We start from the raw sequence: 16,528 nt of genomic DNA, 5'->3' as shown, positions 1-16,528 counted from the left end.
CAAGTTGTGTAGAATCAGAATTAGTACCTTTTGGATATTGAGAATCATTATTTGGAAGTGGAACAAATACAAAAATATCGCTAATATACCAACTACAATGACAATAGAAATGAGATAAGGAATTGAAAAGGATAGAGTGCAGAAGTGTAGAAAATGGGAATTAGATGGGTTTACAAACATTTTTTTTTTGTTTAGGAGGCAAAATGACGAAAAATACCCTTCAAATGGCAATAAAATAATAAAACTAGCATGGGTGTACTTTGAAAAAAAAAGTCATTTTCAGATGAAACAACAGGGTGTTTCGCTTTGTTTTGGCCAAAATAGGGTGAAACGGGCGACAATGACATCAATGCACCGGGTTGGAACGAAATTCTGACACTGCTTCGGTTAGTGTTTTGTTTCACTTTCTTACTGGAACGAATCGTTTCGTCTGAATCTGACGAAGAACGGAATTTACAACTTATATTGAAATATATGAATTGTTCCATAATGCACCTTCCTTGATATCAATCTATGTCACAAATATCGTTCTCAGGAATTTCTCAGCAAGGGAAAATATCGGGATATTTTAAATTTTATTTTATTTTTTAAGGTTTATATGGGGAAAAAGAGTAAAAATAAAATTATTTAAAGACATAATCAAAAGCCCAAAAGGGCGATAAAAAAAGGCGAGGCGAAAAAAAGGGCGAAAAAAAAAAAAGCTCCCTCCCTAGGGCGTCGACCTAGGGAGAGAGGCGGTTTCTCCTCTCGTCGTCCTCTCTCTCATCCCCTCTCTCTCCCACATCTTCCTCTTTCTCATCTCCCTCTCTCCCTTCCTCTCTCGCTCGTTCTCCCTCTCTCTCTTCCTCTATCTCGTTCGTTTCCCTCTCTTTCCCTATTGCTGACCATCTTTTTACCGTCTCTCACATTGTTGGCAAAAGATGAGCGGCGGAGGCCGAATCGAGATCCGTGGAGGCCAGATCTGGAACATGGCTTTTCCGCGGTGGCTAGATCTAGGGCTGTGGAGGCAGGATCTGGAGCCGTGGAGACTGGATTGGGAGCCGTGGAGGCCGGATCTGAAGCAATGGAGGCCGTGTCTGGATCTGGAGCCGAGGAAAACCGTGAAAGTTGTCGGTGGCCGTGAAAGGCTGTAGGGTGCCAGACCTGGAGCCAATGATGGCTGGAGGGGCGGAATGGCCGGAGTTGGGCTCGAGAAGGCCGGATTTAATGGTGAAAGGACCGGATCTAGTTAAGGATGATGGAGAAAGTGAGTGGAGGAGTCGTCGGAGGCTGTGAAAGGGGCCGGATGTAAGGAAAAGGGTGTTCGGATTCAGGGGAAAAGGAGGAGGTGAGGGAGGTTGTGGACAGGAGCAATGAACCTTGTAGGGTTAAGGTTTGAAGGAGGAGGAGGAGGGGAGTTTTAGGGTTGTTAGGGCCAGCCGGTCAAGGTTGATTAGGGAAGGAGGTGGGGAGTATTATAGTCTTTAGGGTTACGGATTAAGGTTTGGGCTTGGAGTATACTTTTGGATGGGATGATTTTTGGGTTAGTGGAAGTAGGTTTTGGAACGGATGGTGGAAGGATTTGATAAATTTTTAATAGGGAACCGTCGGGGTTGGGTGGTGGTTCGAGGCGGAGGCCGCCGGAGATTGGATGATGATGTTGAGTGGTTGGTTATCATGCACGGTTAGGAGCGCACAATAGCTCTGGGCCTTCGAGCAGGATTTTTGAAAATCGAATTTACCAGCGAATTGTAGTGGAGAAATCGGTGTGACGTCGCAGGTCACGATCTTGACATGGGGGTCCCACAAATATGGCACTTTTTGCTGGATTCGATTCATTTGAGGCTATTGGGTAGTGTAAATGTAAGGGGTAATGGGTTTTTCTTTTGGGCCAAGGAGAATGCTCCTGGGCAATTCATACTATGTAAATCTAGTAGGACTACTGGTCCCCTTGTAATATATTTGTCAATTTAAAAAAAAAAAAAATATATATATATATATATATATATATATAATATGTTGAGTCTTGGATGATACACTATCTACAATAAAATATAAAATATGTACACTTTTTTAACCCAAAATTAGGGTTAGGTAGAAGGTTTTAGGATTTTCGATAGATTTTAGAGAGAATGAGAAGATCGAGATATTTTTTTCTAAAGTCAAGTCCTCAATTTATCATGATAATCCGTGAGAAAATTGCGAGAGAAGTCAATTTCTCATGGGAAATTTAAAATCTCGAGAAACCGTATTTTTATCGTTTAATCAAAACCTCATGATGATTTTCAATTTCAAGCCGATATTTGTGACATAGATACCAATAGTTAATATTTTAAAGAAGGACGTGACTCCTCAGCCATATAATTACTTTATACTTGAAATAATTAGACTTTCGGAAAATGACAGAATATTTATCCTGTTCAATATTTTAGTACTTTCGCAATTTTCACAGTAAGAAATGAACTAATGTCATCATATCAACAGCGAAAAACAATACAACTTGTTGACAAGGCCAAGTCGTGATCAAGTTTTTTTAATGACGCAAAAACAAAGAAAAACAACAAAACAAGCAACATAATCATGAATCCTTAATCCTTTTGAAACAAGGCCACAACTGAGATTGTCATAGGCTAACAACAAAGAAAACAACAAAACAAGCAATGTAATCCTGAATCCTTCACCTCAATCGGCCTTGAGAATACCTATCTGACCTCCCAATCGTGCCCCTTAGGACACCAACACCATGATGCATGACGGGTATGGAGAGATCATTATGCATGCAGTTCCAATACCATGTTGATGCAAGACGACCACGGAAGTAGTGCTCTGGAAAGTATGAGATGAATAGGGAACAGGTTTGTTATATTAAGGTTTAGGTGCTGGCTTGGGTGGTAAAAAACGTTCACGACCGGTCTAGGACATTGAGAGACTGTTAGGACTGGTTTAGAGAGACTAAAGAGTAGAGGAGTGAGTTAAGGGTGCTGGGGTAGGGGAAAACCCAGGTTTGAAATGGCTTGTGGGGTGATGACAATCGGGTGGAGCTTTATGGCAGTTTAGAGACCGCAGTTCAGGGAAAGAACGGTTGAAGGAAACTGAGGTGATGAGGAAGGTTAAGAGTGGGGGTGGGTATTGTCGTGGTGGGGGGGAGGGAGGGGGTGGGGCTAGAAAGAGGGGAAGGGTGGAAGGGGTTTTGCTAAGGGAACGAGTGGGAGAGGGCCGGCGTGGTGCAGTTGAGAGAGGAGCGTAAAGGTGCTAGTGGAGAGGTGGATGAGAAGCTGGGTTTGCGATGGGAGAAGGGGTAGAAGAGGTTTGCGGCAAAGGGAAAGGGGAGATTGGTTTGCAGCTAAAGCCAGGAGGGGTAGGGCTTGCGGCAAAGAGGTTTAAGAGAAGGGGTAGGTGACCAGAAGTTAGGAGAGGGTAAGGGATTTGCGGGGGGGGGATAAAAATGTGAGGGGAGAGAGAGAGAGAGAGAGAATAGTAGCAAAAGGGGGCAGCTATGAACCCAACCGTGGGGAGGTTAAAGGAGAGGAGTAGAAGGGGGCAGCTTATGAACACGACCGTACGAGGGGAAGGGGTGAGAGGAGTAGAAGGGGGTGGCTTATGAACCCAACTTTGGGGTGCGGGGTAAAAAGAGGCAGCTTATGAACCCAACAATGGGAGAGAGGGTGGGATCAGAGAGGAGAGGAGAAGTGAAGAGGATGTGAAAAGAGAGAAGGATGGGGACAGACGTGAGGAAATTGAAGGGTGAAAAGAGAGGAGAGAGAGAAGTGTGCCTTGCAACAAGAAGGGGGCTTCCCTTTTTGATTTCATGAAAACTTCTTGGTTTGGGGAGGTGTTAAAGTTTTATAAGGGGATTCATTTAGGTTATGTGGTGGGCTCAAAGGCTCGCCAATAGGGTAAAAGAAAGGGTATTTAAGAGAGGTAAATGAAAATAAACAGTGGGTCGTGATGAATAGGATATAATAAAGTGTAAAGGGATAAGTGATGGGTAATAGGCTTGGGTAATGTGTCATAGGAAATGGGCCATAAATTGATGTGGACATCCCTACATCTAGAATACCAAAATGTGAATAATTATTACAATAAAACTTCAATAAAAAAAGCCATGTCCATCGTAACAATGACATAAAAGCCTAGTCATTGGTTCCTAAATAACATCATTTCACCACTCATAAAATAAATGTAAGGAAGCCTTAGCTACAGAACCTTTGGGTACTTGTCTAGAAATATAATCATCAACTTGTATAAGAAACATTCGGAACACAGAAATGCCCAAAAGATACATCAGCTACATCCATATCCAAATATAAAACAAAATGATGTCAAAAAGTTACAGCAAGTGATATATATAATTCAAATAAAACAAAAAAAAATCTCGAAACATGAGAAACAAACGCACCAACAAGAGGGCACTCTCAGCCTCTAAATCATCAAGTGTTGTTTCCCATTCTTCTACGAATGTTTTCATTTCAGTTGAAACTGCCATTTCCAGCTGTACAAAAAATTTTAAAAAAAAAAACATAAGTAACATGGCTTTTATATAGGCATAAATCAGAACCACCAGCATGAGGAATAAGAGGTACACAGAAACTGACATCATCTCCATGAAGGGTTTGTGCCAACTCTGCTCTGACTTCACTCTCCACTTGGGCAAGTGACTCCTTTTCGAGTGTTTCTTGAGCCTCTGCTGCCTAAAAATTAGAATGAGGCAGTAGAAAAAGGAAAGACACAAAAACTCACTGCTCAACAGATCAAAGGAATAACTACAAAAGGGAAAGGGAGAATAATACCTTACTCTCGACTTCAAAAAACTCAGCAATTATTTCTTCAATTTCTGCATCAGTCAAAGGAGCCTGCACAAAGAAAGCCCACCCATAAATTAAATTCCAACAAAATGCTAGCAGGAAATGATCAAGCATTATCCAAATGTGAGTATGCTTGAAAGTACTCTGACCAGAAACACTCATACATGGACTACGTTTGCACAAAGAACAACAAAATCGTAAACCAGACTTGTGTAGCCAGTGCATATGTTCATCGAACAATTTCCTTAGGATGAGGAAGTATTGCATAGTTTAGAAGGGTCATTCAAATGTCTATAGTATGCGACTGTTGCAGGATTTCGTGATCATTGATACCAATTTAACAAATCATTTTCAAAATGTACTGTCAATTCGTACTTTTATGTAATCCAATTCAACTCCCCAACAAATAGTAAGAAAAAGAAAAGAAGAATAAAAGAAAAAAGAAAAGCATGTGAAGAGGGAGAAATTTCAGTCGTGCAGCCACATTCGAAATAATATGTTGAAGGCCCTGTTTAAAATAAGTCGTAAGTGGGACAACACGAGAAGACAGATATACCTTTAGTGGCTCATAAACATAAATAACCAAAGCTCTAACCATGAATCCTCAAACTAATATATATTCTTGAAACATAGATATATTGTCAATTAAAACTTTGTTTTGTAAAATGACAGCAACCTGATCTTTAGTAGGATGTAATCCAAAGTCCCAAGTCCCCATCTTCAACTTTTTCACAAATAAAATGATAAAAAAATGATGGATCAACGTCAATATAATTCAACAGAGGAAGTAAAAACTGGATTTTGGGATAGTTTGATTCCATGTTGGCCATCACAACGAAGAATATATGATCTTGATTATAACCCCGGCACTCGCATCAAGTGTCACAGCCATGAAAGTCATATAATTCTAGAATCCATTAATCTATATTCTGCTTCTGCAGTTGATCTAGCCACCATTAATCTATATTCTGCTTCTGCAGTTGATCTAGCCACCGTTTTTGCTTACTGCTCCACGAGACTAGTGTCACGGACCTTTGGTTTGGGATTGAGGTCCGTGCGGCACTTTCATTGCCTCACAACAAGCAAGTAAGCCTAGCAAGGTTATGAGAATCAAACCTACAAAACAAACACAAATGGAGTGCTAAGTTTCCAAACACACACAAAGCAATAGGGCACACGAGTAGGCAAATGTTAAGCTTTATTGATGATTCCAAAACAAGTTACAATAGGATCATGCCAAAAGGTCTACAACTCCTAAGGGTCCCCGATCACCCGTTGACTAGAATGGAATCCCTGCTAGGATATGCACTAGCAATGCACCACTCGATGGCCAACCAAGATCTCAGGGTAAAGAGCTTTAGCTACCAACCCCCTTAACCACCAGTGGCGACCAAAGGTGCTATAAACAACGACTTTTGAAGACGCAACGAGACGAGACGAGATGGATTTTAATACCAACTACGTCCTCACTACAACATGTACATAGGCATGAGTCTTACATATTACATTGATAGACCAAGTCACGGGCCATAGGCCATGCGAACAGCGCTGGACGAAATGGCCACGTGACACTCCCCCACCTAATCATGTCGACGCCCTCGTCGGCATTGCGTCCGTGTAGGTACGTATTTCATCTTCAGTGAGGTGGAGCTTTTCCCTTGGTTCCCAGCGAGCTTCTGAGTCTGGTAGGCCTTTCCACTTGATGAGGTATTCTAGTGTCGGTCTTCGAGAAGTTCCTCGCGGCTTGGTGCGTTCAGCCATGATACCCTCAACTTCAGGTGTGAAGGAAGTTGCGTGCGGTTCCTCTCGAACTGATGTGTTTCTGGTGTTGTCTTCCTTATCGGCTCGATAGGGCTTCAAACAACTGGCATGAAAGACAGGATGGATTCTGAGCCATGAAGGGAGTTGGACCCGGAAGGAGACGTTACCAACACGCTCAAGGATGGGAAGGGGTCCTTCATATTTTCGAACCAAGCCTTTATGCACTTTGCGGGTAAACTTGAGCTGGCTTGAGTTCAATTTGACTAACACCAAGTCACCAACTTTGAAGTCATCTGGTCTTATATCCTGATCCGCCCACTTCTTCATCCTCCTTGAAGCTTTCTCCAAATACGCTCTGGCGATGTCTACATTTGTGTGCCACTCTTTTGTCATATGATAAGCAGGGGGGCTATTGCCGATATAACCAGCAGCGATGGAATGGGAGGTGGAAGGTTGCCGGCCAGTCGCTAGCTCGAAGGGGCTTTGATTAGATGCAGAGCTCTTTTGTAAGTTGTAGCAAAACTGCGCTACATCGAGCAGGTGAACCCAATTTCGTTGGTTGGCGCTGACAAAGTGCCTCAAGTATTCTTCAAGTAGGGCATTGACCCTTTCTGTCTGTCCGTCGGCTTGGGGGTGTAGGCTGGAGGAGAAGTTTAACTTTGTGCCCAACAACTTAAACACTTCGGTCCACAGGCGGCCTGTGAATCTTGGGTCCCTGTCACTGACAATATTCTGAGGAACGCCCCAATACTTCACAACATGGCGGAAGAATAGTCTAGCTGCCTCCTCTGCACTGCAATATAATGGCGCTGGTATGAAGGTTGCATACTTTGAAAACTTGTCCACGACCACTATGATGGAGCCAAACTCCCCAACTTTGGGTAAGCTCACAATAAAGTCTAGGGAGATACTCTCCCAAGGTCCTTTCGGCACTGCTAACGGGTCTAAGAGTCCCAAGGGCTTGTCCCTTTCCACCTTATCTTGTTGGCAAGTGAGGCACGTCCGAACATACTCTTCCACATCATCGCTCATTCGAGGCCAGTAGTAATTACGTTCGACCAGGGCGAGAGTGCGATGAATCCCAGGGTGCCCTGCCCACAGAGTATCATGGCATTCTCTCAAAAGTTCCTTCCTTAGGTCACCTGATCGCGGAATGTATATTCGACTCCGCTTGGTCAATAGGAGACCGTTTTGGGCCCAAAAACGCCGTGATTTCCCCGCCTTCACAAGCTGCATGATAGTTTGGGCAAATGGATCTTTCTCAAGCCCTTCACGGATACGGTCTTGTAGGTTGCTCTTTATTTGACACATGGAGGCATGTTCATCCAATTTCAAGGTGGCCAACTCAGCCTTTCGACTAAGTGCATCGGCTACATGGTTCGATCGGCCCGGCTTGTATTCTAGAACCATGTCAAATTCTGCAAGGAAATCTTGCCATAGAGCTTGTTTTGGTGACAACTTCCTCTGGGTTTGGAAATAGCTTGTGGCTACATTATCGGTCTTGACAACAAACCTGGAGCCAAGAAGGTAATGTCTCCAAACTCGCAAGCAGTGTACTATTGCGGTCATCTCCTTTTCTTGCACGGTGTACTTTCGTTCACTGTCATTGAGTTTGCGGCTCTCATAAGCAATCGGGTGGCCTTCTTGCATAAGCACACCACCAATAGCATAGTCTGAGACATCAGTCTGAACTTTAAATGGCAGTGAATGGTTTGGCAGCTGTAGCACTGGCTCCACCATAACAACATCCTTGAGATTCTGAAAGGCAGTATTACATTTTTCGGACCATGACCACGGGCGATCTTTCTTCAACAAGTCTGTCAAGGGAGCCGCTCGATTTGAGTATCCTGATATGAACCGCCGATAGTAGTTAACAAGCCCGAGGAATGACTGAAGTTCTCCCACCTTGGTTGGAATTTGCCACTCTTGGATGGCACGGACCTTCTCATTGTCCATGCGAATTTCTCCTCCACCCACTTCGTGACCCAAGAACATAATACGCTCCTGAGCAAAAGAGCACTTCTCTAGCTTCACATAGAGTTGGTTGTTTCTGAGTACCCCAAGGACCTTCTTTAAATGATCGCCGTGTTCTTCGAGAGTGTTGCTATATACTACAATGTCATCGAGGTAGACCACTACAAACTTATCTAGAAACTCATGAAACAACCCATTCATCAAAGTACAAAAGGTTGCAGGGGCATTAGTAAGGCCAAATGGCATCACCAAGAATTCAAAGGCACCATACCTTGTTACACAGGTTGTCTTGACCTCATCTCCTTCTGCAATTCGCACTTGGTAATAGCCTGATCGCAAATCCAGCTTGGAGAAGTATCTGGCTCCTCCCAGTTGGTCAAACAAGTCAGCAATTAGGGGGATAGGATACTTATTCTTCACAGTCAGCTTGTTGAGGGCCCTGTAGTCAATACACAATCGTAGGCTCCCATCATGCTTCTTTTGGAATAGAACTGGGGCACCAAAGGGGGCCTTTGAAGGCCTAAGAAACCCTGCTTCTAGTAGCTCGTTGAGTTGTCTCCTAAGCTCTGCTAACTCCGGAGGGGCCATTCTGTAGGGGGCACGGGCTAGGGGTATGCTGCCAGGCTCTAGCTCAATTTTATGGTCCACTGCCCTCCTTGGCGGCAGCTTCTTGGGTAGCTTCTCAGGCATGACATCTTTAAATTCTTCTATAACATCTTTGATGCTCGGGGGAATGAGGATCTCCCCCAACAGTGCCTCTCCCATTTTTAAGGTTGCCACGAAGGTGGGTTCCCCTTTCTTTAAACCCTTCTTCAGCTGAAAGGGCCGTTAAGTGTTCGACGTCTTTCCTCTCTTGTCTAGTGGCAGGAATCATACAAGGTGCTTTTTCTCCAAACATACATAAGGAGTTTAAGTAGGGCATTGGGACTGCTTTGGCCTGGTTCAAGAATTCTATCCCCAAGATGATATGAAAATCATCTAAGGGTACTGCCATGAGATTGGTTGTTCCAGACCATGCCCCAATCTTGATTGGTACACTCCTTGCTTTCCCAGTGACGGGGCGGGCCTCTGAGTTTACTGCCTTCATTTTCCAGTCATCTTTTTCGAGCTTCAACGCCAAACGTTTTGCCTCTTGTTCTGAGACAAAGTTGTGTGTAGCACCTGTATCGATCATAGCCCGAGTCATCTTTCCATTGATGCATGCTTCAATGTACATCAAGCCTTTGGATGGGACTCCTTTAGAAAGAATTTTCTTGGCACCTTGTCCCTTGATAGCACTGCACAGGCTTAGAGCTGTCATCTTTGGTTCCTCCTCATCTTCTTCCTCTTCGCTCTGAGCGTGGGGTGAGGAAGCTGAACCTAGCAAAGCATTGACAGTCCCCTTTTTCGGGCAAAACCGAGTATAATGTGGACCGGTGCATATGAAGCACGGCCCCTGTGACGCAGAAGTTGGCGCCTCATTGTATTGTCTGGACCCCTCTCTGTGATAGGTTCTCCTATCGCCCCCTGAACCCTGGATTCTTCCTCTTGTGCTACTAAAAGACCGACTAGAGGTATTCATGTTGCTGGGAGGCCTGTTGAAGCTGCTAGATGGCTTGTTGTTGAAGTCTTTCTTCCTGTTTGTTGCGTCATCCCCCACATGATCAAATAACTTTTCTGCTTCGATCATTGCCGTGGCAAGGTTCTGAACTCCTCTTCTTCGGAGCTCTGTCTGAGACCAAGGCTTTAGTCCCTCCATAAATTGAAATAGCTTGTCCTCCTCTGACATGCTCTTTAAATCAAGCATGAGAGTCGAAAATTTCTTTACATATTCTCGAATCGACCCGGTTTGTTGAAGGCGTCGTAAGTTCTTTCGAGCAATAAACTCCACATTCTCAGGCATGAATTGTGCCTTAAGTTCTCGCTTCATGTCTTCCCAACTGTCAATAATACATCGTCCCGCTTCAATCTCTTCATAACGGGTTCGCCACCACAATTTGGCATCATCACTGAGGTACATGCTGGCCGTAGTGACTTTGGCCTCCTCATCAAGATGTGTTGCACGGAAAAATTGTTCTATATCGAACAAGAAGTTTTGTAACTCCTTAGCATCACGGGCACCGGCGTAGCATCGTGGTTCAGGCACTCGAACCCTGCTACCCTGTCCATCTCCGTGACCACCTATGCCATTACCGATGGTCCTCATGAGTGAATTCACCTGGCCAGTGAGGGTCTCAACTTGCTTTCGAAGATCCTCCATCGCGGCCTGATTCAATAACTCAGCAAGAGCATGGACTCGCTCTTCTACCTCTTCTATCATGCCCTTGGTCTCCACACCAAGGCCTTCTGTCAATTCGGCAAGATTGAACTGTTGTTGCTCTACCGCTGTCACCCTTTCCTCAACACCAGCAATCCGTTCTCTTGTACTTCGCACCGGTATTGGGTCTTGCTCATCATGGACCTAACTAGACTCCGGAGGAAGTGTTTGGGTAGCATTCTTCTTCGCCATTTCTGAATGTAGGTAGGAACTTCTGCTCTGATACCAACTGTCACGGACCTTTGGTTTGGGATTGAGGTCCGTGCGGCACTTGCGTTGCCTCACAACAAGCAAGTAAGCCTAGCAAGGTTATGAGAATCAAACCTACAAAACAAACACAAATTGAGTGCTAAGTTTCCAAACACACACAAAGCAATAGGGCACACGAGCAGCAGGCAAATGTTAAGCTTTATTGATGATTCCAAAACAAGTTACAATAGGATCATGCCAAAAGGTCTACAACTCCTAAGGGTCCCCGATCACCCGTTGACTAGAATGGAATCCCTGCTAGGATATGCACTAGCAATGCACCACTCGATGGCCAACCAAGATCTTAGGGTAAAGAGCTTTAGCTACCAACCCCCTTAACCACCAGTGGCGACCAAAGGTGCTATAAACAACAACTTTTGAAGACGCAACGAGACGAGACGAGATGGATTTTAATACCAACTACGTCCTCACTACAACATGTACATAGGCATGAGTCTTACATATTACATTGATAGACCAAGTCACGGGCCATAGGCCATGCGAACAGCGCTAGACGAAATGGCCACGTGACACTAGGCATGCAATCATAAGAAGGCATTATACCATCAGCATTGCATACCCAATCAGCATCGAAACCTGAAATTTCTTCGATAATGCATAGAAAACGCTTAACCTAGGAGAAAGAATGGTGATTCTGGGTCAAGGTGGACTTGGTAGAAGAAATGCAGAAGAAACCAATAATTTATAAAATTCTGATAATATCTTATTGTAATTAGTACAGGTAATTCCAACAAACTGTAGCTTACCTCAAAGCCGGGTTCTTCATCATTTTCGGATATCGATGGTTCATCTTCTGAATCATCAATAAATGAATGGCTAGAATCACTGTCTGCTTCTTGCGTGTCTTTGGGGTCTCCCTCCATGTCATTCATATTTGAAGCCTCATATACATCATTTGAAGCCTCGTGTACATCATTAATTCCTACAAAAGGATACAACCAAGGAATAAAAGCAACTACATCAGCTAAAAATGAAGCCCTAAAACTATGTTGTTTGATATAATTCATCGACATGAAAATGTTGAAGATCAGAGAACGAGGAAAGGAAAGTATCATAATTACACAATAGAAGATGAACAAAAAACTTATGAAACACAGTGGACTATAAAACTGCAAATAACATACCAGACAAATATTTATTGTTCTGTTGCACAAGGAGGATGCCACAAGTTACTGGAAGTCTAACCCCCACATTGAAATCAATGGAAAGAACAGTGGGGACTAGGCAATTGGGCAGACAATGAAAGAAGAGGACGTGGGTGGGTGGTGCAAACAAAACTACCAAGCGTGTGTGGTGTGGAAGAAATCCTTATTCTTCAACTTCTATTCTCGTCATCTTATTTATAGCCTAATTTTTTTTGTACCACTAGAAAAGTTTTTTGACCGAGCCCAAGATCACACAATTTGGACGTGATCTAATGAAGTTAATGGAAGATTTATGAATGCAGTACATATGAATTACGAGAAGTTTATGCTAGGATCATTTTTGTCTAGTTTCTAACTTTTTTCCTACTGCAAGAGGCTTTTCAATAACCTACCTACCGAGCCCAAGATCACATGATTTGGACGTGATCTGACAAAGTTATGGAAGATTTACGAATGCACTACATATCTATTACAAGGACTTTATGCTAGGGTCATTTTTGTCTAGCTTCTAACTTTTTTTCCCTACTGCAAGAGTTTTTTCAATTACCTACCTACCGAGCCCAAGATCACGCGATTTGGACGTGATCTGACGAAGTTATGGAAGATTGACGGATGTAGTACATATCTATTACAGGAATTTTATGCTAGGGTCATTTTTGTCTAGCTTCTAACTTTTTTTTCCTACTGCAAGAATTTTATTATAGCTTTTAGGGTTTCCTTTTTTTGGGGTTTTGGTCATCTCTCTCTCTCTCTCTCTCTCTCTCTCTCTCTCTCTATATATATATATATATATATATATAGAGAGAGAGAGAGAGAGAGAGAGAAAAAACGGTTTCTACACACATGTGTAGACAAGGGGAGATTGAAGTGACCAAAACCTACATAAAGAAGGGTACCTAAGAGGGATATCTTTCACTATCTTGGTTCAATCCTACATAAAGAAGGGGAGATTGAAGTGGATGTTAACAGTGAGGAAAGACTTGAAGGCTAGGAACATAACAGAGAACATGACCTTGGATAGGAGAGAATTGAAGAAAATGATCCATGTAGACGAACCCAACTACCCAACTAGTGTCAGGATTAGACTTAGTCAATTTGAGCCGGGTAGATACTTTCATCTTCTTCATGAAAAATTTCTAAAGGATTCATTAGCCGACCCCAACTAGTTTGGGACAAAGGCTTAGTTGAGTTCAGGTCATCTATATATGGTAATGACACGAGGAAGGAAAAAAATAGACTTGAATAAAGTAAATTTTTGGAACATCCCTTGTGAAGAGAGCCTTTGACTCTTTCATGTGGTTGAAGGAGCTTGGCTCCTTCACGTGTCATATTAGCATTTTTCTCCAAAACCGTGGTATGGGTTGTTCAAACCCCAAGGAATTCATTTAGTTGCTCCTTGTGTGATTTCCAATTTGCATTGTTGCTCAAATGCATCAGTTGGTATCAAAGCTAAGCTTGCAAAGTTTGGTCAAATGCAGATCCTTCTACGGAGGATTTCATCAGTAGTATTGCAACCTGAGTGATTAGTTTTTTGTCAACCAAAATTAGCCATAGTTCCCAACTATTTCTGTTGTAAAATCAACATGAAGTGTTTGTTGGCTATTCCCATGGGAAATCAATGAGAAGAACTAGTTGTATTGGGTCTTGCACCGAAAATCGCTCATCCTAATCTAGCCGTGGGGAACGAGCACCTCCAACAACAAGGGAAGACTTTCACACACAATTAGCACTACACGAAGCCCGCATCCATGAGGAAGATACCTATGGATCTGAGGGGGCCTTCGAGAGCTCTTTTCATGGCTAAACGTCATGTAATGGATCACAAAAAGATGAGAAACAGAAGGAAGAAGAGAAGGTTTACACAACGGCATTGTTATGATGTCTTCTTTGATAAACGATTAGATTTGGAAGACAATGGCTAAACTCGAGGTCGAGTTTTCTTCAGGACATGCCATCCTATTTAGCCTCCTTTTAAGCATCAAATCTAGTTCGTTTGGCTTTTTTTGATACCATTAGAAAGGTTTTTCGATTACCTGTCTAACGAGCCCAAGATCACGCGATTTCAATGATTTGACAAAGCTATGGACGATTTACAGACATGGTGTATATCTATTACGGGAATTTTATGCTAGGGTTATTTTTGTCAAGCTTTTTAACATTTCTTGCCTATTACAAGAAATTTATTTTAGCTTTTAGGGTTTTTTTTTTTTTTTTTTGGATTTTGATCATCTATATAATGTAATGGCACGAAGAACGAAAAAGATTTGAATAAAGAAAATTTTTGGAACATCCTTGGCTCTTCACATGTCATATTGGAGTATCTTCTCCAAAATTATGTTATGGGTTTTTCAAACCTCCACAAGTTGATTTAGTTGCTCCTTGTGTGATTTCCATTTTGTGTTATTGCTCAACGGCCCAGCATCAGTTGCCCTGCATCAGAGGGTGTCTTCAAGAATCCACTTCACGGTTAAGTGCTGCGAAGAATACTACAGACACAAGAAGGAGACGAGTGCATAGATGATCAACAATGGGACATGGGCTTCAAGATTGAATTGCCTGAATTCTATAGCGGCGTTCAACCTGAAGATTTCATCAATTGGTTGAAAACCGTGGAGAGGATCTTTGCTTTCAATGATGTTCCCGACTATCAGAAGGTGAAATTAGTTGCAATCAGATTATGAGGCCAAGCATCTTCCTAGTGGGAACAACTCAAAGTGAACTGTGAACAAGGGGGAAACCCAAAATTGTCAAAAGGGAGAAGATAAAAAAAAAAATGCTGGAGACTTTCCTCCTTTCAAACTACATGCAAACGATCTACCATGGCCTCTAAAATTTGAAACAAGGTAATCATTTTGTGGTGGATTACACTAACAAATTTTATCAACTCATTACAATGGGCTGATTTGATGCAGACCAATAAACAACAGCTTGCACGCTACATTGACGGGTTGCGACAATATCCAAGACATGCTTGCCCTGCATTCAATGTGGACGGTGGCAGAAGCCTATCCACAAGCCATTGCAGCTGAATAACAACTATCCAGGAGAGGAACAAGAGTTTGAGGATCGTGGAACGGTAGGCTGCGACCATCCCCGAGAGGTGATCTCGTTCGGTCTACAAGACTACAACCCGGCCAACGAACAATGAGAGGGGACAACAAACTCTACGCCCTTCCCAAGGTACTATGACTAATTCTATAGGCAAGTTTAACAATTATTGACCCGAAAAATTGAGATCAAACAGTAAGAACAGGTCTTTGTTGTTTTCAATGTAATGAACAGGGTCATCGCTCATCAGAATCTCATGCCATCTGACATTCAGAGAAAGGCAGACAATTGATGAACGAGGACATAAGAGATGCCAATTCCGACGACGTTGGTGATGCAACTTATGATGAGGAAGAAGATGAGCCCAATAGGGATCAGCTTGTCTATGGGGATAAAGGAGAGGCCTCGATGATTTGAAAGACCCTCTCAGTGCCCAAACAAGATGTTGATGAAGATTGGCTACATAACAACATATTTCACACAACTTCTACTATCAACAGAAAGATGTTCAAGTTTATCATCAATAGAAGCAGTGAGAATATGATCTCAAGCGCAGTGGTGACAAAGTTAGAGTTTAAGCCAGAACAACCCATGCCGTACAAGCTTTCTTGGTTTAATAAAGGTAAAGAGGTAGCCATATCAACTTGTTGCTTGGTTTCTTTTTAAATTGAAAAATGGTATTCCGAAAACATTTGGTGTGATGTGGTTGCCGTGGATGCTTGTCATCTTTTATTGGGTAAACCATGGCAATTTGATCGTAGTATTACCTATGATGGGACGAAAAATACATATACCTTTGTTAAAGATAATGCGCAAATCACTTTAGTTCCCATTAGAGAGCAACTCAACCAGACCCACAATGGGGGACATAAGCAACTTGCTCTCCACTAATAACTTCATGGAGGAAATAGAGGAGAGAGGAGTGGTGTGTGCATTGATTGGTAGGGAGGAGCCCTTGCCTCAGCCACCTCCTGATGCGGTGAAGCTGCTATTAGCTCTTTAATATTATGCCAGAAGAGCTTCCATCATGCCTGCCTCCTATGCGTGATATACAACACCAAAATGACCATACGACGAGTGCGAGTTTGCCGAACAAACCTGCATACTGCAAGAACCCACAAAACACTATGAGTCCTTGTGTCATGTTGGCATTGCTCACGCCCAAAAAAAGACGGCCCATGCCATTAATAAGATAGTGGTGAAATATCGGTACCCGATTCCTCGACCTGATGAGAGCTATGCTATGATTT

The 16,528-nt window shown here is 42.8% G+C and overlaps 1 protein-coding gene across 2 annotated transcripts in view; it reads right to left on the bottom strand.

Moving 5' to 3' along the window:
• The window catches only part of LOC143861944 (protein CHROMATIN REMODELING 20-like), a 58,373-nt gene that overhangs the window by 39,105 nt on the left and 2,740 nt on the right, over positions 1-16,528 (bottom strand). Inside the window, exons 2-5 of one of the 2 annotated variants that reach the window (XM_077372912.1) lie at positions 11,832-12,007; positions 4,770-4,832; positions 4,575-4,670; positions 4,379-4,471 (exon numbers count right to left, since the gene is read on the bottom strand). In XM_077372912.1, coding sequence (XP_077229027.1) covers positions 4,379-4,471; positions 4,575-4,670; positions 4,770-4,832; positions 11,832-11,957 — 378 coding nt within the window. In that variant the 5' untranslated portion in view covers positions 11,958-12,007. The remainder of the gene's footprint in view (positions 1-4,378; positions 4,472-4,574; positions 4,671-4,769; positions 4,833-11,831; positions 12,008-16,528) is intronic. The other variant, XM_077372913.1, reaches the window with a different exon arrangement.

Source organism: Tasmannia lanceolata, unplaced genomic scaffold, assembly GCF_043159265.1.
Source record: "Tasmannia lanceolata isolate RefF3 unplaced genomic scaffold, GAP_Taslan_0.1 ptg000037l, whole genome shotgun sequence".
Lineage (NCBI taxonomy): Eukaryota > Viridiplantae > Streptophyta > Magnoliopsida > Canellales > Winteraceae > Tasmannia > Tasmannia lanceolata.
The sequence above is the reverse complement of the archived record's forward strand: the minus strand, read 5'-3'. Positions and strand labels throughout refer to the sequence as shown.